Below are 21,847 nucleotides of genomic sequence, written 5' to 3'. Positions count from 1 at the left end.
AACATAAGGGGTAACACTGTCGTTTTTTATCAGCCGTCATCAAAAAAAACATAAGGGGTAACACTGTCGTTTTTTATCAAATAAAACATAAGGGGTAACACTGTCGTTTTTTATCGGCCGTCATCAAAAAAAACATAAGGGGTAACACTGTCGTTTTTTATCAAATAAAACATAAGGGGTAACACTGTCGTTTTTTATCGGCCGTCATCAAAAAAAACAAAAGGGGTAACACTGTCGTTTTTTATCAAATAAAACTTAAGGGGTAACACTGTCGTTTTTTATCGGCCGTCATCAAAAAAAACATAAGGGGTAACACTGTCGTTTTTTATCAAATAAAACATAAGGGGTAACACTGTCGTTTTTTATCGGCCGTCATCAAAAAAAACATAAGGGGTACCACTGTCGTTTTTTATCAAATAATACATAAGGGGTAACACTGCCGTTTTTTATCGGCCGTCATCAAAAAAAACAGTCGTTTTTTATCAAATAATACATAAGGGGTAACACTGTCGTTTTTTATCGGCCGTCATCAAAAAAAACAGTCGTTTTTTATCAAATAAAACATAAGGGGTAACACTGTCGTTTTTTATCGGCCGTCATCAAAAAAAACATAAGGGGTAACACTGTCGTTTTTTATCAAATAAAACATAGGGGCTTACACTGTCGTTTTTTATCGGCCATCATCAAAAAAAACATAAGGGGTAACACTGTCGTTTTTTATCGGCCATCATCAAAAAAAACATAAGGGTTAACACTGTTGTCTTTTTGAAATAAAACAACACTGTTCTTTTTTATTGGTCGTCATGAAAAAAAACATAAGGGGTAACACTGTTGTCTTTTTCAAATAAAACATAACTGTTGTTTTTTATTAGTCGTCATGAAAAAAAACATAAGGGGTAACACTGTTGTTTTTTTTTGGTCGTCATGAAAAAAAACATAAAAAAAAAAAAACTGTTGTTTTTTATTGGTCGTCATGAAAAAAAACATAAGGGGTAACACTGTTGTTTTTTATTGGTCGTCATGAAAAAACACATAAGGGGTAACACTGTTGTCTTTTTCAAATAAAACATAAGGGGTTACACTGTTGTTTTTTATTGGTCGTCATGAAAAAAAACATAATGGGTAACACTGTTGTTTTTTATTGGTCGTCATGAAAAAAAACATAAGGGGTGACACTGTTCTTTTTTATTGGTCGTCATGAAATAAAACATAAGGGGTAACACTTGTCTTTTTCAAAAAAAACATAAGGGGTAACACTGTTGTTTTTTATTGGTCGTCATGGAAAAAAAACAAGGGGTAACACTGTTGTTTTTTATTGGTCGTCATGAAAAAAAACATAAGGGGTAACACTGTTGTCTTTTCAAATAAAACATAACTGTTGTTTTTTATTGGTCGTCATGAAAAAAAACATAAGGGTTAACACTGTTGTCTTTTTCAAATAAAACATAAGGGGTAACACTGTTGTTTTTTATTGGTCGTCATGAAAAAAAACATAAGGTGTAACACTGTTGTCTTTTTCAAAAAAAACATAAGGGGTAGCACTGTTGTTTTTTATTGGCAGTCATCAAAAAAAACATAAAGGGTAACACTGTTGTTTTTTATCAAATAAAACATAAGGGGTAACATTGTCGTTTTTTATTGGCCGTCATCAATACATACATAAGTAGTACCACTGTCGTGGTTTATCAAAATTGGGGCGCCTTAGCTCAGGTGGTAGGGCAGTTGTCTTGTAACTGAAAGGATGGTTGTTCGATCCCCAGCTTCTCCTAACAGCGCAATTATATTATAAAGAAAAACCTAAGGGATAACACTTGTTTTTTATCAAATAAAACGTAATGGGTACCACTGTCGTTTTTTATCGGCCGTCATCAAAATAAAACATAAGGGGTAACACTGTCGTTTTTTATCAAATAAAACATAAGGGGTAACACTGTCGTTTTTTATCGGCCGTCATCAAAAAAAACATGAGGGGTAACACTGTCGTTTTTTATCAAATAAAACATAAGGGGTAACACTGTCGTTTTTTATCGGCCGTCATCAAAAAAAACATAAGGGGTAACACTGTTCTTTTTTATTGGTCGTCATGAAATAAATCATAAGGGGTAACACTGTTGTCTTTTTCAAAAAAAACATAAGGGGTAACACTGTTGTTTTTTATTGGTCGTCATGAAAAAAAACATAAGGGGTAACACTGTTGTTTTTTATTGGTCGTCATGGAAAAAAAACATAATGGGTAACACTGTTGTTTTTTATTGGTCGTCATGAAAAAAAACATAAGGGGTAACACTGTTGTCTTTTCAAATAAAACATAACTGTTGTTTTTTATTGGTCGTCATGAAAAAAAACATAAGGGGTAACACTGTTGTTTTTTATTGGTCGTCATAAAAAAAAACATAAGGGTTAACACTGTTGTCTTTTTCAAATAAAACATAAGGGGTAACACTGTTGTTTTTTATTGGTCGTCATGAAAAAAAACATAAGGGGTAACACTGTTGTTTTTTATTGGTCGTCATGAAAAAAAACATAAGGGGTAACACTGTTGTTTTTTATTGGTCGTCATGAAAAAAAACTGAAGTGTTAACACTGTTGTCTTTTTCAAATAAAACATAAGGGGTAACACTGTTGTTTTTTATTGGTCGTCATGAAAAAAAACATAAGGGGTAACACTGTTGTTTTTTATTGGTCGTCATGAAAAAAAACATAAGGGGTAACACTGTTGTTTTTTATTGGTCGTCATGAAAAAAAACATAAGGGGTAACACTGTTGTCTTTTCAAATAAAACATAACTGTTGTTTTTTATTGGTCGTCATGAAAAAAAACAAGGGTTTACACTGTTGTCTTTTTCAAATAAAACATAAGGGGTAACACTGTTGTTTTTTATTGGTCGTCATGAAAAAAAACATAAGGGGTGACACTGTTGTTTTTTATTGGTCGTCATGAAAAAAAACATAAGGGGTAACACTGTTGTCTTTTCCAAAAAAAACATAAGGAGTAACACTGTTGTTTTTTATTGGTCGTTATGAAAAAAAACATTAGGGGTAACACTGTTGTTTTTTATTGGTCGTCATGAAAAAAAACATAAGGGTTAACACTGTTGTCTTTTTCAAATAAAACATAAGGGGTAACACTGTTGTTTTTTATTGGTCGTCATGAAAAAAAACATAAGGGGTAACACTGTTCTTTTTTATTGGTCGTCATGAAATAAAACATTAGGGGTAACACTTGTCTTTTTCAAAAAAAACATAAGGGGTAACACTGTTGTTTTTTATTGGTCGTCATGGAAAAAATATATAAGGGTTAACACTGTTGTTTTTTATCAAATAAAACATAAGGGGTAACATTGTCGTTTTTTATCGGCCGTCATCAATACATACATAACTAGTACCACTGTCGTGGTTTATCAAAATTGGGGCGCCTTAGCTCAGGTGGTAGGGCAGTTGTCTTGTAACTGAAAGGTAGGTTGTTCGATCCCCAGCTACTCCTAGCTACGCAATTATAGTATAAAAAAAAACCTAAGGGGTAACACTGTTGTTTTTTATCAAATAAAACATAAGGGGTACCACTGTCGTTTTTTATCGGCCGTCATCAAAATAAAACATAAGGGGTAACACTGTCGTTTTTTATCAAATAAAACATAAGGGGTAACACTGTCGTTTTTTAACGGCCGTCATCAAAAAAAACATAAGGGGTAACACTGTCGTTTTTTATCAAATAAAACACAAGGGGTAACACTGTCGTTTTTTATCGGCCGTCATCAAAAAAAACATAGGGGGTAAAACTGTCGTTTTTTATTGGTCGTCATGAAAAAAAAAAAAAGGGGTAACACTGTTCTTTTTTATTGGTCGTCATGAAAAAACATAAGGGGTAACACTGTTGTCTTTTTAAAAAAAAACATAACTGGTTACACTGTTGTTTTTTATTGGTCGTCATGAAAAAAAACATGAGGGGTAACACTGTTGTTTTTTATTGGTCGTCATGAAAAAACATAAGGGGTAACACTGTTGTCTTTTTAAAAAAAAACATAAGGGGTTACACTGTTGTTTTTTATTGGTCGTCATGAAAAAAAACATAAGGGGTAACACTGTTGTTTTTTATTGGTCGTCATGAAAAAAAACATAAGGGGTAACACTGTTGTTTTTTATTGGTCGTCATGAAAAAAAACATAAGGGGTAACACTGTTGTTTTTTATTGGTCGTCATGAAAAAAACCATAAGGGGTAACACTGTTGTTTTTTATTGGTCGTCATGAAAAAAAACATAAGGGGTAACACTGTTGTTTTTTATTGGTCGTCATGAAAAAAAACATAAGGGGTAACACTGTTGTTTTTTATTGGTCGTCATGAAAAAAAACATAAGGGGTAACACTGTTGTTTTTTATTGGTCGTCATGAAAAAAACCATAAGGGGTAACACCGTTGTCTTTTCAAATAAAACATAACTGTTGTTTTTTATTGGTCGTCATGAAAAAAAAAAAAAGGGTTAACACTGTTGTCTTTTTCAAATAAAACATAAGGGGTAACACTGTTGTTTTTTATTGGTTGTCATGAAAAAAAACATAAGGGGTAACACTGTTGTTTTTTATTGGCCGTCATCAAAAAAAACATAAGGGGTAACACTGTTGTTTTTTATCAAATAAAACATAAGGGGTAACATTGTCGTTTTTTATCGGCCGTCATCAATACATACATAACTAGTACCACTGTCGTGGTTTTTCAAAATTGGGGCGCCTTAGCTCAGGTGGTAGGGCAGTTGTCTTGTAACTGAAAGGTAGGTTGTTCGATCCCCAGCTACTCCTAGCTACGCAATTATAGTATAAAAAAAAAACCTAAGGGGTAACACTGTTGTTTTTTATCAAATAAAACATAAGGGGTACCACTGTCGTTTTTTATCGGCCGTTATCAAAATAAAACATAAGGGGTAACACTGTTGTTTTTTATCAAATAAAACATAAGGGGTAACACTGTAGTTTTATATCGGCCGTCACTGTCGTTTTTTATCAAATTAAACATATGGGGTAACACTGTCGTTTTTTATCGGCCGTCATCAAAAAAAACATAAGGGGTAACACTGTCGTTTTTTATCAAATAAAACATAAGGGGCAACACTGTCGTTTTTTATCGGCCGTCATCAAAAAAAACATAAGGGGTAACACTGTCGTTTTTTATCAAATAAAACATAAGGGGTAACACTGTTGTTTTTTATCGGCCGTCATTAAAAAAAACATAAGGGGTAACACTGTCGTTTTTTATCAAATAAAACATAAGGGGCAACACTGTCGTTTTTTATCGGTCGTCATCAAAAAAAACATAAGGGGTAACACTGTCATTTTTTATCAAATAAAACATAAGGGGTAACACTGTTGTTTTTTATTGGCCGTCATTAAAAAAAACATAAGGGGTAACACTGTCATTTTTTATCGGCCGTCCTCAAAAAAAACTTAAGGGGTAACACTGTCGTTTTTTATCAAATAAAACATAAGGGGTAACGCTGTCGTTTTTTATCGGCAGTCATCAAAAAAAACATAAGGGGTAACACTGTTGTTTTTTATCAAATAAAACACAAGGGGTAACACTGTCGTTTTTTATAAAATAAAACATAAGGGGTAACACTGTCGTTTTTTAACGGCCGTCATCAAAAAAAACATAAGGGGTTACACTGTCGTTTTTTATCAAATAAAACACAAGGGGTAACACTGTCATTTTTTATCGGCTGTCATCAAAAAAAACATAGGGGGTAACACTGTCGTTTTTTATTGGTCGTCATGAAAAAAAAAAAAAGGGGTAACACTGTTCTTTTTTATTGGTCGTCATGAAAAAACATAAGGGGTAACACTGTTGTCTTTTTAATAAAAAACATAAGGGGTTACACTGTTGTTTTTTATTGGTCGTCATGAAAAAAAACATAAGGGGTAACACTGTTGTTTTTTATTGGTCGTCATGAAAAAAAACATAAGGGTTAACACTGTTGTCTTTTTCAAATAAAACATAAGGGGTAACACTGTTGTTTTTTATTGGTCTTCATGAAAAAAACATAAGGGGTAACACTGTTGTTTTTTATTGGTCGTCATGAAAAAAAACATAAGGGGTAACACTGTTGTTTTTTATTGGTCGTCATGAAAAAAAACATAAGGGGTAACACCGTTGTCTTTTCAAATAAAACATAACTGTTGTTTTTTATTGGTCGTCATGAAAAAAAAAAAAAGGGTTAACACTGTTGTCTTTTTCAAATAAAACATAAGGGGTAACACTGTTGTTTTTTATTGGTCGTCATGAAAAAAAACATAAGGGGTAACACTGTTGTTTTTTATTGGCCGTCATCAAAAAAAACATAAGGGGTAACACTGTTGTTTTTTATCAAATAAAACATAAGGGGTAACATTGTCGTTTTTTATCGGCCGTCATCAATACATACATAACTAGTACCACTGTCGTGGTTTATCAAAATTGGGGCGCCTTAGCTCAGGTGGTAGGGCAGTTGTCTTGTGACTGAAAGGTAGGTTGTTCGATCCCCAGCTACTCCTAGCTACGCAATTATAGTATAAAAAAAAACCTAAGGGGTAACACTGTTGTTTTTTATCAAATAAAACATAAGGGGTACCACTGTCGTTTTTTATCGGCCGTCATCAAAATAAAACATAAGGGGTAACACTGTCGTTTTTTATCAAATAAAACCTAAGGGGTAACACTGTCGTTTTTTAACGGCCGTCATCAAAAAAAACATAAGGGGTAACACTGTCGTTTTTTATCAAATAAAACACAAGGGGTAACACTGTCGTTTTTTATCGGCCGTCATCAAAAAAAACATAGGGGGTAAAACTGTCGTTTTTTATTGGTCGTCATGAAAAAAAAAAAAAGGGGTAACACTGTTCTTTTTTATTGGTCGTCATGAAAAAACATAAGGGGTAACACTGTTGTCTTTTTAAAAAAAAACATAAGGGGTTACACTGTTGTTTTTTATTGGTCGTCATGAAAAAAAACATAAGGGGTAACACTGTTGTTTTTAATTGGTCGTCATGAAAAAACATAAGGGGTAACACTGTTGTCTTTTTTAAAAAAAACATAAGGGGTTACACTGTTGTTTTTTATTGGTCGTCATGAAAAAAAACATAAGGGGTAACACTGTTGTTTTTTATTGGTCGTCATGAAAAAAAACATAAGGGGTAACACTGTTGTTTTTTATTGGTCGTCATGAAAAAAAACATAAGGGGTAACACTGTTGTTTTTTATTGGTCGTCATGAAAAAAACCATAAGGGGTAACACCGTTGTCTTTTCAAATAAAACATAACTGTTGTTTTTATTGGTCGTCATGAAAAAAAAAAAAAGGGTTAACACTGTTGTCTTTTTCAAATAAAACATAAGGGGTAACACTGTTGTTTTTTATTGGTTGTCATGAAAAAAAACATAAGGGGTAACACTGTTGTTTTTTATTGGCCGTCATCAAAAAAAACATAAGGGGTAACACTGTTGTTTTTTATCAAATAAAACATAAGGGGTAACATTGTCGTTTTTTATCGGCCGTCATCAATACATACATAACTAGTACCACTGTCGTGGTTTATCAAAATTGGGGAGCCTTAGCTCAGGTGGTAGGGCAGTTGTCTTGTAACTGAAAGGTAGGTTGTTCGATCCCCAGCTACTCCTAGCTACGCAATTATAGTATAAAAAAAAACCTAAGGGGTAACACTGTTGTTTTTTATCAAATAAAACATAAGGGGTACCACTGTCGTTTTTTATCGGCCGTCATCAAAATAAAACATAAGGGGTAACACTGTTGTTTTTTATCAAATAAAACATAAGGGGTAACACTGTAGTTTTTTATCGGCCGTCACTGTCGTTTTTTATCAAATTAAACATATGGGGTAACACTGTCGTTTTTTATCGGCCGTCATCAAAAAAAACATAAGGGGTAACACTGTCGTTTTTTATCAAATAAAACATAAGGGGCAACACTGTCGTTTTTTATCGGCCGTCATCAAAAAAAACATAAGGGGTAACACTGTCGTTTTTTATCAAATAAAACATAAGGGGTAACACTGTTGTTTTTTATCGGCCGTCATTAAAAAAAACATAAGGGGTAACACTGTCGTTTTTTATCAAATAAAACATAAGGGGCAACACTGTCGTTTTTTATCGGTCGTCATCAAAAAAAACATAAGGGGTAACACTGTCATTTTTTATCAAATAAAACATAAGGGGTAACACTGTTGTTTTTTATTGGCCGTCATTAAAAAAAACATAAGGGGTAACACTGTCATTTTTTATCGGCCGTCCTCAAAAAAAACTTAAGGGGTAACACTGTCGTTTTTTATCAAATAAAACATAAGGGGTAACGCTGTCGTTTTTTATCGGCAGTCATCAAAAAAAACATAAGGGGTAACACTGTTGTTTTTTATCAAATAAAACACAAGGGGTAACACTGTCGTTTTTTATCAAATAAAACATAAGGGGTAACACTGTAGTTTTTTATCGGCCGTCATCAAAAAAAACATAAGGCTTATCACTGTCGTTTTTTATCAAATAAAACATAAGGGGTAACACTGTAGTTTTTTATCGGCCGTCATCAAAAAAAACATAAGGGGTAACACTGTCGTTTTTTATCAAATTAAACATAAGGGGTAACACTGTCGTTTTTTATCGGCCGTCATCAAAAAAAACATAAGGGGTAACACTGTCGTTTTTTATCAAATAAAACATAAGGGGCAACATTGTCGTTTTTTATCGGTCGTCATCAAAAAAAACATAAGGGGTAACACTGTCATTTTTTATCAAATAAAACATAAGGGGTAACACTGTTGTTTTTTATTGGCCGTCATTAAAAAAAACATAAGGGGTAACACTGTCATTTTTTATCTGCCGTCATCAAAAAAAACTTAAGGGGTAACATTGTCGTTTTTTATCAAATAAAACATAAGGGGTAACGCTGTCGTTTTTTATCGGCAGTCATCAAAAAAAACATAAGGGGTAACACTGTTGTTTTTTATCAAATAAAACACAAGGGGTAACACTGTCGTTTTTTATCAAATAAAACATAAGGGGTAACACTGTAGTTTTTTATCGGCCGTCATCAAAAAAAACATAAGGCTTATCACTGTCGTTTTTGATCAAATAAAACATAAGGGGTAACACTGTAGTTTTTTATCGGCCGTCATCAAAAAAAACATAAGGGGTAACACTGTCGTTTTTTATCAAATTAAACATAAGGGGTAACACTGTCGTTTTTTATCGGCCGTCATCAAAAAAAACATAAGGGGTAACACTGTCGTTTTTTATCAAATAAAACATAAGGGGCAACACTGTCGTTTTTTATCGGTCGTCATCAAAAAAAACATAAGGGGTAACACTGTCATTTTTTATCAAATAAAACATAAGGGGTAACACCGTTGTTTTTTATCGGCCGTCATTAAAAAAAACATAAGGGGTAACACTGTCATTTTTTATCGGCCGTCATCAAAAAAAACATAAGGGGTAACACTGTCGTTTTTTATCAAATAAAACATAAGGGGTAACACTGTCGTTTTTTATCGGCCGTCATAAAAAAAAACACAAGGGGTAACACTGTCGTTTTTTATCAAATAAAACATAAGGGGTAACCATATCGTTTTTTATCGGCCGTCATCAAAAAAAACATAAGGGGTAAAACTGTCGTTTTTTATCAAATAAAACATAAGGGGTAACACTGTCGTTTTTTATCGGCCGTCATCAAAAAAAACATAAGGGGTAACACTGTCGTTTTTTATCGGCCGTCATCAAATAAAACATAAGGGGTAACACTGTTGTTTTTTATTGGTCGTCATCAAAAAAAGCATAAGGGGTAACACTGTTGTCTTTTCAAATAAAACATAACTGTTGTTTTTTATTGGTCGTCATGAAAAAAAACATAAGGGTTAACACTGTTCTTTTTTATTGGTCGTCATGAAAAAACATAAGGGGTAACACTGTTGTCTTTTTCAAATAAAACATAAGGGGTAACACAGTTGTTTTTTATTGGTCGTCATGAAAAAAAACATAAGGGGTAACACTGTTCTTTTTTATTGGTCGTCATGAAAAAACATAAGGGGTAACACTGTTGTCTTTTTAAAAAAAAACATGAGGGGTTACACTGTTGTTTTTTATTGGTCGTCATGAAAAAAAACATAAGGGGTAACACTGTTGTTTTTTATTGGTCGTCATGAAAAAAAACATAAGGGTTAACACTGTTGTCTTTTTCAAATAAAACCTAAGGGGTAACACTGTTGTTTTTTATCAAATAAAACATAAGGGGTACCACTGTCGTTTTTTATCGGCCGTCATCAAAATAAAACATAAGGGGTAACACTGTCGTTTTTTATCAAATAAAACCTAAGGGGTAACACTGTCGTTTTTTAACGGCCGTCATCAAAAAAAACATAAGGGGTAACACTGTCGTTTTTTATCAAATAAAACACAAGGGGTAACACTGTCGTTTTTTATCGGCCGTCATCAAAAAAAACATAGGGGGTAAAACTGTCGTTTTTTATTGGTCGTCATGAAAAAAAAAAAAAGGGGTAACACTGTTCTTTTTTATTGGTCGTCATGAAAAAACATAAGGGGTAACACTGTTGTCTTTTTAAAAAAAAACATAAGGGGTTACACTGTTGTTTTTTATTGGTCGTCATGAAAAAAAACATAAGGGGTAACACTGTTGTTTTTTATTGGTCGTCATGAAAAAACATAAGGGGTAACACTGTTGTCTTTTTAAAAAAAAACATAAGGGGTTACACTGTTGTTTTTTATTGGTCGTCATGAAAAAAAACATAAGGGGTAACACTGTTGTTTTTTATTGGTCGTCATGAAAAAAAACATAAGGGGTAACACTGTTGTTTTTTATTGGTCGTCATGAAAAAAAACATAAGGGGTAACACTGTTGTTTTTTATTGGTCGTCATGAAAAAAACCATAAGGGGTAACACCGTTGTCTTTTCAAATAAAACATAACTGTTGTTTTTTATTGGTCGTCATGAAAAAAAAAAAAAGGTTTAACACTGTTGTCTTTTTCAAATAAAACATAAGGGGTAACACTGTTGTTTTTTATTGGTTGTCATGAAAAAAAACATAAGGGGTAACACTGTTGTTTTTTATTGGCCGTCATCAAAAAAACATAAGGGGTAACACTGTTGTTTTTTATCAAATAAAACATAAGGGGTAACATTGTCGTTTTTTATCGGCCGTCATCAATACATACATAACTAGTACCACTGTCGTGGTTTATCAAAATTGGGGAGGCTTAGCTCAGGTGGTAGGGCAGTTGTCTTGTAACTGAAAGGTAGGTTGTTCGATCCCCAGCTACTCCTAGCTACGCAATTATAGTATAAAAAAAAACCTAAGGGGTAACACTGTTGTTTTTTATCAAATAAAACATAAGGGGTACCACTGTCGTTTTTTATCGGCCGTCATCAAAATAAAACATAAGGGGTAACACTGTTGTTTTTTATCAAATAAAACATAAGGGGTAACACTGTAGTTTTTTATCGGCCGTCACTGTCGTTTTTTATCAAATTAAACATATGGGGTAACACTGTCGTTTTTTATCGGCCGTCATCAAAAAAACATAAGGGGTAACACTGTCGTTTTTTATCAAATAAAACATAAGGGGCAACACTGTCGTTTTTTATCGGCCGTCATCAAAAAAAACATAAGGGGTAACACTGTCGTTTTTTATCAAATAAAACATAAGGGGTAACACTGTTGTTTTTTATCGGCCGTCATTAAAAAAAACATAAGGGGTAACACTGTCGTTTTTTATCAAATAAAACATAAGGGGCAACACTGTCGTTTTTTATCGGTCGTCATCAAAAAAAACATAAGGGGTAACACTGTCATTTTTTATCAAATAAAACATAAGGGGTAACACTGTTGTTTTTTATTGGCCGTCATTAAAAAAAACATAAGGGGTAACACTGTCATTTTTTATCGGCCGTCCTCAAAAAAAACTTAAGGGGTAACACTGTCGTTTTTTATCAAATAAAACATAAGGGGTAACGCTGTCGTTTTTTATCGGCAGTCATCAAAAAAAACATAAGGGGTAACACTGTTGTTTTTTATCAAATAAAACACAAGGGGTAACACTGTCGTTTTTTATCAAATAAAACATAAGGGGTAACACTGTAGTTTTTTATCGGCCGTCATCAAAAAAAACATAAGGCTTATCACTGTCGTTTTTTATCAAATAAAACATAAGGGGTAACACTGTAGTTTTTTATCGGCCGTCATCAAAAAAAACATAAGGGGTAACACTGTCGTTTTTTATCAAATTAAACATAAGGGGTAACACTGTCGTTTTTTATCGGCCGTCATCAAAAAAAACATAAGGGGTAACACTGTCGTTTTTTATCAAATAAAACATAAGGGGCAACACTGTCGTTTTTTATCGGTCGTCATCAAAAAAAACATAAGGGGTAACACTGTCATTTTTTATCAAATAAAACATAAGGGGTAACACTGTTGTTTTTTATTGGCCGTCATTAAAAAAAACATAAGGGGTAACACTGTCATTTTTTATCTGCCGTCATCAAAAAAAACTTAAGGGGTAACATTGTCGTTTTTTATCAAATAAAACATAAGGGGTAACGCTGTCGTTTTTTATCGGCAGTCATCAAAAAAAACATAAGGGGTAACACTGTTGTTTTTTATCAAATAAAACACAAGGGGTAACACTGTCGTTTTTTATCAAATAAAACATAAGGGGTAACACTGTAGTTTTTTATCGGCCGTCATCAAAAAAAACATAAGGCTTATCACTGTCGTTTTTGATCAAATAAAACATAAGGGGTAACACTGTCGTTTTTTATCGGCCGTCATCAAAAAAAACATAAGGGGTAACACTGTCGTTTTTTATCAAATAAAACATAAGGGGCAACACTGTCGTTTTTTATCGGTCGTCATCAAAAAAAACATAAGGGGTAACACTGTCATTTTTTATCAAATAAAACATAAGGGGTAACACCGTTGTTTTTTATCGGCCGTCATTAAAAAAAACATAAGGGGTAACACTGTCATTTTTTATCGGCCGTCATCAAAAAAAACATAAGGGGTAACACTGTCGTTTTTTATCAAATAAAACATAAGGGGTAACACTGTCGTTTTTTATCGGCCGTCATAAAAAAAAACACAAGGGGTAACACTGTCGTTTTTTATCAAATAAAACATAAGGGGTAACCATATCGTTTTTTATCGGCCGTCATCAAAAAAAACATAAGGGGTAACACTGTCGTTTTTTATCAAATAAAACATAAGGGGTAACACTGTCGTTTTTTATCGGCCGTCATCAAAAAAAACATAAGGGGTAACACTGTCGTTTTTTATCGGCCGTCATCAAATAAAACATAAGGGGTAACATTGTTGTTTTTTATTGGTCGTCATCAAAAAAAACATAAGGGGTAACACTGTTGTCTTTTCAAATAAAACATAACTGTTGTTTTTTATTGGTCGTCATGAAAAAAAACATAAGGGTTAACACTGTTCTTTTTTATTGGTCGTCATGAAAAAACATAAGGGGTAACACTGTTGTCTTTTTCAAATAAAACATAAGGGGTAACACAGTTGTTTTTTATTGGTCGTCATGAAAAAAAACATAAGGGGTAACACTGTTCTTTTTTATTGGTCGTCATGAAAAAACATAAGGGGTAACACTGTTGTCTTTTTAAAAAAAAACATAAGGGGTTACACTGTTGTTTTTTATTGGTCGTCATGAAAAAAAACATAAGGGGTAACACTGTTGTTTTTTATTGGTCGTCATGAAAAAAAACATAAGGGTTAACACTGTTGTCTTTTTCAAATAAAACATAAGGGGTAACACTGTTGTTTTTTATTGGTCGTCATGAAAAAAAACATAAGGGGTAACACTGTTGTTTTTTATCAAATAAAACGTAGGGAGTACCACTGTCGTTTTTTATCGGCCGTCATCAAAAAAAACATAGGGGGTAACACTGTCGTTTTTTATCGGCCGTCATCAAATAAAACATAAGGGGTAACACTGTCGTTTTTTATCGGCCGTCATCAAAAAAAACATAAGGCTTATCACTGTCGTTTTTTATCAAATAAAACATAAGGGGTAACACTGTAGTTTTTTATCGGCCGTCATCAAAAAAAACATAAGGGGTTACACTGTCGTTTTTTATCAAATTAAACATAAGGGGTAACACTGTCGTTTTTTATCGGCCGTCATCTAAAAAAACATAAGGGGTAACACTGTCGTTTTTTATCAAATAAAACATAAGGGGCAACACTGTCGTTTTTTATCGGCCGTCATTAAAAAAAACATAAGGGGTAACACTGTCGTTTTTTATCAAATAAAACATAAGGGGTAACACTGTTGTTTTTTATCGGCCGTCATTAAAAAAAACATAAGGGGTAACACTGTCGTTTTTTATCGGCCGTCATCAAAAAAAACATAAGGGGTAACACTGTCGTTTTTTATCAAATAAAACATAAGGGGTAACACTGTCGTTTTTTATCGGCCGTCATCAAAAAAAACATAAGGGGTAACACTGTCGTTTTTTATCAAATAAAACATAAGGGGTAACACTGTCGTTTTTATCAAATGAAACATGAGGGGTAACACTGTTGTTTTTATCAAATGCAACATAAGGGGTAACACTGTCGTTTTTCTTTGGACGTCATAAAAAAAACCATAAGGGGTAACGCTGTTGTTTTTCTTTGGTCGTCATGAAAAAAAACCATAAGGGGTAACACTGTTGTTTTTTATCGGTCGTCATGAAAAAAACATAAGGAGTAACACTGTCGATATTTATCAATTAAAAAACATGAGGGGAAACATGGGGGACCTTATTGGACCACACTGCAGGCGGGACCTTATGGGACCCCTGGACTGTCAATCAATTGGGGGCTACGTCTGAAAAATCTGTAAAGGTGTGTGTGTGTGTGTGTGTGTGTGTGTGTGTGTGTGTGTGTGTGTGTGTGTGTGTGTGTGTGTGTGTGTGTGTGTGTGTGTGTGTGTGTGTGTGTGTGTGTGTGTGTGTGTCTGTGCGCGTGTGTGTGTGTGTGTGTGTGTGTGTGTCTGCGCGCGTGTGTGTGCGCTTGCGTATGTGCGCATGTATGTACGTGTGTGTGCGTGCGAATGTGTGTACGTGCCTCCAAATGGTTCTACGTCAGAGACAGTTCCATTCATGGATTGCTTCAACATTGCTGGAAAGCCACACTAAACGGAGCGCCTATGTCACTGTTTTAACCCACAGCGTAGCTAAAGTGAACGACCCTCCCCCAATCCAGCAAGCCCCCACCCCGCTTCATATTCGTCATCCTCCTCATCCTCTCCTCACGAGCGCTGTCCGCGGTGCTGATGTCGTTGTGACGTCGGCGATCACACACACTGCAATTAAAGTGGTGTCGTATCAAGTGAGTCACGGAGTTATAGAGACGAGTGTGTAGCCCCTCGTGACGATCATTGATATTGTTGGTCGTCTCCTTGAGCAAAACGGGACAAAGAGGGTGAGAGAGAGACAGGGGCACAGATTGAGAGAGAGGGGGACAGAGTGAGAGAGAGAGAGTGAGAGAGAGCGTGGGGAAGGATAGACATTGTCGAGATATAGACGGACTTCTTCAGCGTACTTCATCGGCTGAAGACTCGGAAAGACAGGATGGAGAGGATGGAATCCATGGAGCCCATCTCGGCGCTCTACACGACGGATTACCCCGAGATCCACCCGGAGGAGAGCTGTCGCTCCGCCGGCAGCCCGCTGGGCTCTCCGTCCGCGCCGTCCTACAACGAGGATCTGATGCACAAGGTGGGCTTAGTGATGGCATGGGCCCTACTTGTTGATACGTCGACGTTTGAGCTCGTGTTTTATTAAATATTTGTGAAGGACTGTCTACTTATTCTTTATTTACAGCGGTCGTCTGTGTACCCCTGATCTCGTTGGTGATGTCTATTTGATTACGCGTCACAGTTTAATGTTAATGTTTATCACCGGTTACTTCACTCAATCAAACTTCCAAGTTAAGATTGCTTTGATTGATGTTTGGTATTTTTCGATTGGTCTGTAATACCCTTCTGTTACCATGCAGATTACACATATGTATATGGACACACATATAGTACACATACATATACTATTCAGTCCGGGGAACTCAGACCATTCATGTATTTATTTGGTCTGTCTATGCAAACAAAATTGTTTTATACAGCAATTATGGTCTGTCTGTCCGTCTGTCTGTCTGTCTATCTGTCTGTCTCATGTTTATGAGGTATGGCAGAATTGGGAGGCTAACTGTGGTTTGTCCTTGCTTCTTGACAAACGGTACAAACACAAACATTTTCCTTTGACTATTTTCAATTGTAATTATTGTAAGCTGCTTGTTTAATAAGCCTAATGGAATCTGGTGTATAAAATTCAGTCTTAAAGAAAGGGAGAGACGACATTCTGATGACCCCGCAAATTGTCTCTTTTTCTCAGTCACGACCAGTCTGGGAGGAAGGAGGGAAGGCTATTTACAAACACATCTAACACTGCCCCGCCCCCTCTCTCTCTCTCTCTCTCTCTCTCTCTCTCTCTCTCTCTCTCTCTCTCTCTCTCTCTCTCTCTCTCGCTTGTTCTCCATCTTTCCTAATTCCTGAACATCTGCTGTTTCCATCTAATTGCACCTTCTCTCTGGGGGAGAGGAGTAGGAGAGGAGGGGGCGTTGCATTGCAGGCTCACGCTCCATCTGACCTACTCCGTCCCCATCACCTTTTCCGTAACCTAGGGTGACTCTATCCCAGCATCCATCTCAAAGCACCACTATGGGGGGTTCTAGTGCTTAGATGGTTAATAGTTGGAAATCCATGGCAATAGAAACTGTAATAATTTATAAATAATATTGCTAATAATGCTCATGTCCGTTCTGCAATGATTTTACATCTCCGCCGTTCGGTCGTTCTGTGACCTTCAGATGGTTTCAAGTTTCTTCCTCGGAAGGCAAAGTGTGTGATATCATATTCCCCATCTGTTGAAGGAGCCGACAGCCAAAATTCTTCCAGATCCCGCAGCTCGAATTTACCAAGTCGTTGTTCACTCGCCCCCATGCTATTTTGGTTGTTCACAATGTGTAGCTGCTTTATTGTGTGTGTGTGTGTGTGTGTGTGTGTGTGTGTGTGTGTGTGTGTGTGTGTGTGTGTGTGTGTGTGTGTGTGTGTGTGTGTGTGTGTGTGTGTGTGTGTGTGTGTGTGTGTGTGTGTGTTTCGGGATTTTTCTCCAAAAGGTCTCCAGGTCAATATTCTCATCATCACGTTACTCGTGTTGAGGTCAAACAGCTGCCCCTGCTGGCCGTGTCTCGTCATTACGCGATGCATAGGTCAATCTGCCGGCCTTATCTCCCTGTCTTGCGTATCGAAGAACCACTTACTCTCTTCAAACTAAACTGACATCGCATGAGAACCGTGCGTTGAAAAGCTTACAGTCGATTTAAAGTTCAAGGTAGTGTTTCCCTCGCGCTCATTACAGAATGACAATGAAAAGCGTTTAGTGTGTTCACCTTTCATCTAGTGCTTCGTGAATATTCAAAGAGATAAAACAAGGTAGTGAATGTGTGACCAATCATTGTGTTACTATAATTGTTGAGTCATGCGGGATGGCTGCCATTGTTAGTATTATAAGCTGATAAGATGCAGAAATGCAGACTCACTTTTAAGACAAATTACATGGCAAAAAAAATATATTGATCAGTGTGTTTATTGGCTTGTAACCGGTGTGTGCGTGTGCGTGTGCGTGTGCGTGTGTGTGTGTGTTGTACAGACCATCCTGGTGGGGGACAGTGGCGTGGGGAAGACGTCCCTGCTGGTCCAGTTCGATCAGGGGAAGTTCATCCCTGGGTCCTTCTCCGCCACCGTGGGCATCGGCTTCACGGTTCGTCACTTTCACTTTCCATTTGTATGTGAATTCAATTTCTCACCAAATACTATGAATACTATGTATATTAATCTCTTTCTTTTTGTTCTGTCATTTCCCACTCAGAATAAAGAGGTGACTGTAGACAACGTGAAGGTGAAACTACAGGTCTGTATCTTCATGTGTACTTTAGTTTAGGCAATTGTACTACTTTTATGTCATCCTCTGCTGTGTAAATACTGTCAAGATGTCCTTGCATGGTTGCCTTTGAGACCTGCGTATGCGTATTTGTGTGTGTGTGTGTGTGTGTGTGTGTGTGCGTATATGTGTATGTGCGTGTGCGTTTGTGCGTGTGTGTGTGTGTTTGTGCGTGTGCTTGTGCATGCTAAGTGATAAGAGGGATGTGCTTCTGCTCTCAGATCTGGGACACTGCAGGACAGGAGCGGTTCCGGAGTGTAACTCACGCGTACTACCGTGACGCCCAGGGTGAGAGAACCAGTGGGCAGCACCTCCTCCTCTTAATGGTCACCCTCCACTTGGGAAGTGGGGTTGACGTGTACATATTAATAATAACCACACACCCCCGGTAAACAGCTCGGGTTCATGCTGTCCATACATCTTACTCATCCCTTCCTCGCTCTCTTCCTCCTCCTCCTCCTCCTCCTCCTCCTTCTCAAAGCCCTCCTCCTACTCTATGACATCACCAGCAAGACATCCTTCGACAACATCAGGGTGAGTCTGGGGGCTGCTCTGTGAATCATGAGGAACCTCTAGAACACTTTGTACCAACCTATTTATCTATTTATCTATCTATCTCCAGGCCTGGTTAACAGAGATCCATGAGTATGCACAGAGGGACATAGTCATCATGTTGCTGGGCAACAAGGTGAGGAATGACTGGATGAGTTTTCTTCAAGTAAAGGGTAAGCACTTAGAAAAGAAGTGGTTGGATATTTTTGATTATATGTGCATATATATACAGACAACAATTATCCAACCACGTCTCACACGGTGTATACATTATACATACACATATATACACATGATATATATAATAAATGTGATAAAAACTAATATCAAGCCATGTCTCAAAAAGTATATATATATATATATATATATATATATACTTTTTTTTAATATATAACAGCACCATTATTTTGTTTTTTATTTTGTTTTGTAAATGAATGTTTGCGATTGACCAAGAACCAGTGGGGACCAAATGGCCCATGTTGTGTTCCTCCAACAGGCTGACATGGCCGGTGAAAGGGCGATCAGGAGGGTGGAGGGAGAAAACCTTGCCAGGGTATGGATGAACAGATCACAAGTTGTCTTAAAGCAGTTGTAGGGCACGATTTGAGAGTTTTACAGATACAGCAGAAGAGAGCAAGATTTGGAATTTAAACAAATGCAGAATGTCTTGCAATCACAAACCTGTGATTGACAGGCAAGATGGATTCCTTGAATGGGGAAGAGACGCCCGGTCAGATATTAGCCAGAAACAATCTCAATCGTGTCATACAGAGGCTGTTTAATTTAATTGAAACTATGTCATTGCTATGGGATTTCTAAGAAATTAGACTCAAATAAAAGTCAATGTTGATGTTTTTGTTCTCCTCTCCCTATTCCCCCTCTCCCTTTTCCTCCAGGAGTACTGTGTTCCCTTCATGGAGACTAGTGCAAAGACCGGAGTGAATGTGGAGATGGCTTTCATTTCAGTGGCCAAGTGCGTTCTTCCTAAACACAGTGACAATGACTAATTTAACTCAACGCTCGGTGGAAACAAAGAAAGTGAATGTCCTCTCCCACATCTGGGGCAGATATGTTGACTCAGAATACTTTGAACTTTTACTTCATGAAAATTTGATTTGACCAGGAGTATTTTTACTTTTGGCCTAGGCCTATGGAATTGGGTTTTGTCAAATTGTGCCTCTCCCAGAAGAAACAGGATATTGCAGCAGCATCAGGTTCAAGTTCATTTTACGGCTGTTTGTTTAGAAAATAAGGAACCCAGCCTAATGTTCACATTTACCTTGTCCTCCAACCATAACCAATGTGATCCCTTTTAGAAACATTTCCACTATAACATATTTCAGTTTAACCCAGGCGTGAACCCGGTCACAGAAAGAGTGTTAAACCGACTGCTGAGCAAGGCTTCAAATCTGTTCCGTGCCTCTGTGGAAAGGGATACCACTGTAGAACAAAGGCAAAAACTGAATGGGAAAACATTGTCATTAATGTTAGTTTATCAAAGACAGTGTGTTGTTATGTTTTGAATACAGATGAATATAGCCTACAAACAGGGGCGCTGCCTGGCGGGGAAAAGTGGTACTGATTCTAAGGGCCCAGCCCAACGCAGCACGGCCCACGGCCCGCGGATGGCAATTAATAATATAATATTAATATTCTTTCATAGGGCCCAAAATTCCTGGCAGCGCCCCTGCCTACAAAGAAGATTTGCATTACAAATAGCAAACAGAATGGTTCCGTGCGTTCTTTAACATGTCCATCTCTTGGCTTCCAGGGAACTGAAACGCAGATCGGTGCGGCGCCCGGACGAGCTAACCTTCCAGATCCACCAGTACGTCGAGGCAGAGGAGCCGAAGCTTACCTGCTGCAGCTACTTCTAGCTTCTAAACCGCTATAGGACACCCGACCCCCCTTCAGATACTTCTAGCTGCTAAACAGTTAGGCACCGGCCCCCCTTCAGATACTTCTAGCTGCTAAACCTCTAGGCCCCGGGCCCCCCTCAGATACTTCTAGCTGCTAAACCGCTAGGCACCAGACCCTCCTTCAGATACTTCTAAAAGCTAAACCTCCAGGCTCCATCTCCATCTCACCCACTTTGAACAACTAAACCTATAGGCTCGACCTTTCTCTCATCTGCTTTTAACAGCTAACCCTCTGGCCTCCACCTCCGTTTTAGCTACCTTTAACAGCTAAACCTCTGGCCTACAGCTCCATCTCAGCTACCTTTAACAGCTAAACCTCTGGCCTACAGTTCCATCTCAGCTACCTTTAACAGCTAAACCTCTGGCCTACAGCTCCATCTCAGCTACCTTTAACAACTTAACCTCTTGTCTCCAGCACCAGCTGGGAACGTCCTTCAATGGCTCACCAAACAAGGCAACGCTCATCTGGACAAGGTCAGGGGGTTAGAAATGACAGGACGGGGCGGGGGGGGAAACGTACCAGAACCATATTTGAAGTGAAGGAGCAATGGCAAACAGACCGTACACCTCTCCTAAATCAGACAACAGGTTTGAGTGACTTTTTAATTCTCCACTCTTTCAAAAATGGAGGATGTGCTGTTTCCCGAAGACAGCCCCGGGATTGACAAGTGCACCTTCTCATGCTGAGCTCAGCCCTCAGAGTGCAGACGGACTCACACAGCGATCGTACACTCGGGCCTCTGATCAAGAGCCAGGCTCACGGACACAAGTCAGCATCTATTTCTTTTCTCTCAGCACTCAGTGATCTTATATAAGCAAACCTCTTGGGGGGATTGATGCACCGGGGACAACTGCTCTCTCTCTCTCTCTCTCTCTCTCTCTCTCTCTCTCTCTCTCTCTCTCTGCCTTTATCTATACGGCTCTCTATCTCTCACTGTCTCTGCCTTTATCTATATTGCTGACTCACTTTCTCTCTCTTTGCCTTCGTCAACATAGCTCTCTCTCGCCCGCTCCCTCTCGCTCACTCTCTCTTTCTCGCATCGCACTCTCTCTCTTGCACCCTCTCTGCATTAATCTACATTGTTCGCTCTATCCAATATAAGAACGCTCAGGGACATGTTGTTTACTATGAGGCTGAGAACAAAGTCCCCCCCCCCCACCACCAGCCCATGGTTTCTTTGGATAGAACATATGTCGCTGACATCACTCTCTTGATAAACTAATCAGTCCCTCTCGGATTAACCATTGAACCAGATCCTTTGTCATGGGTTTCCTATGATCATTGGTTTATTGTGAAACCACACACGTCATAAGGGATTGGTTTTCTACAACTTGAGGGAA

General features: G+C 37.4%; 1 protein-coding gene across 1 annotated transcript; it reads left to right on the top strand.

The window, feature by feature from the left end:
* Positions 1-15,611: 15,611 nt before the first annotated feature.
* On the top strand, positions 15,612-20,464 carry LOC130371606 (ras-related protein Rab-37-like). Its single transcript, XM_056577433.1, has 9 exons — positions 15,612-15,758; positions 17,745-17,855; positions 17,964-18,005; positions 18,257-18,323; positions 18,517-18,569; positions 18,658-18,723; positions 19,084-19,140; positions 19,484-19,560; positions 20,359-20,464. The coding sequence occupies exons 1-9, from the start codon at positions 15,612-15,614 to the stop codon at positions 20,462-20,464; spliced, it is 726 nt and encodes a 241-aa protein (XP_056433408.1).
* The last annotated feature ends 1,383 nt before the right edge of the window (positions 20,465-21,847 follow it).

This window comes from Gadus chalcogrammus, chromosome 18, assembly GCF_026213295.1.
Source record: "Gadus chalcogrammus isolate NIFS_2021 chromosome 18, NIFS_Gcha_1.0, whole genome shotgun sequence".
Lineage (NCBI taxonomy): Eukaryota > Metazoa > Chordata > Actinopteri > Gadiformes > Gadidae > Gadus > Gadus chalcogrammus.
The sequence above is the reverse complement of the archived record's forward strand: the minus strand, read 5'-3'. Positions and strand labels throughout refer to the sequence as shown.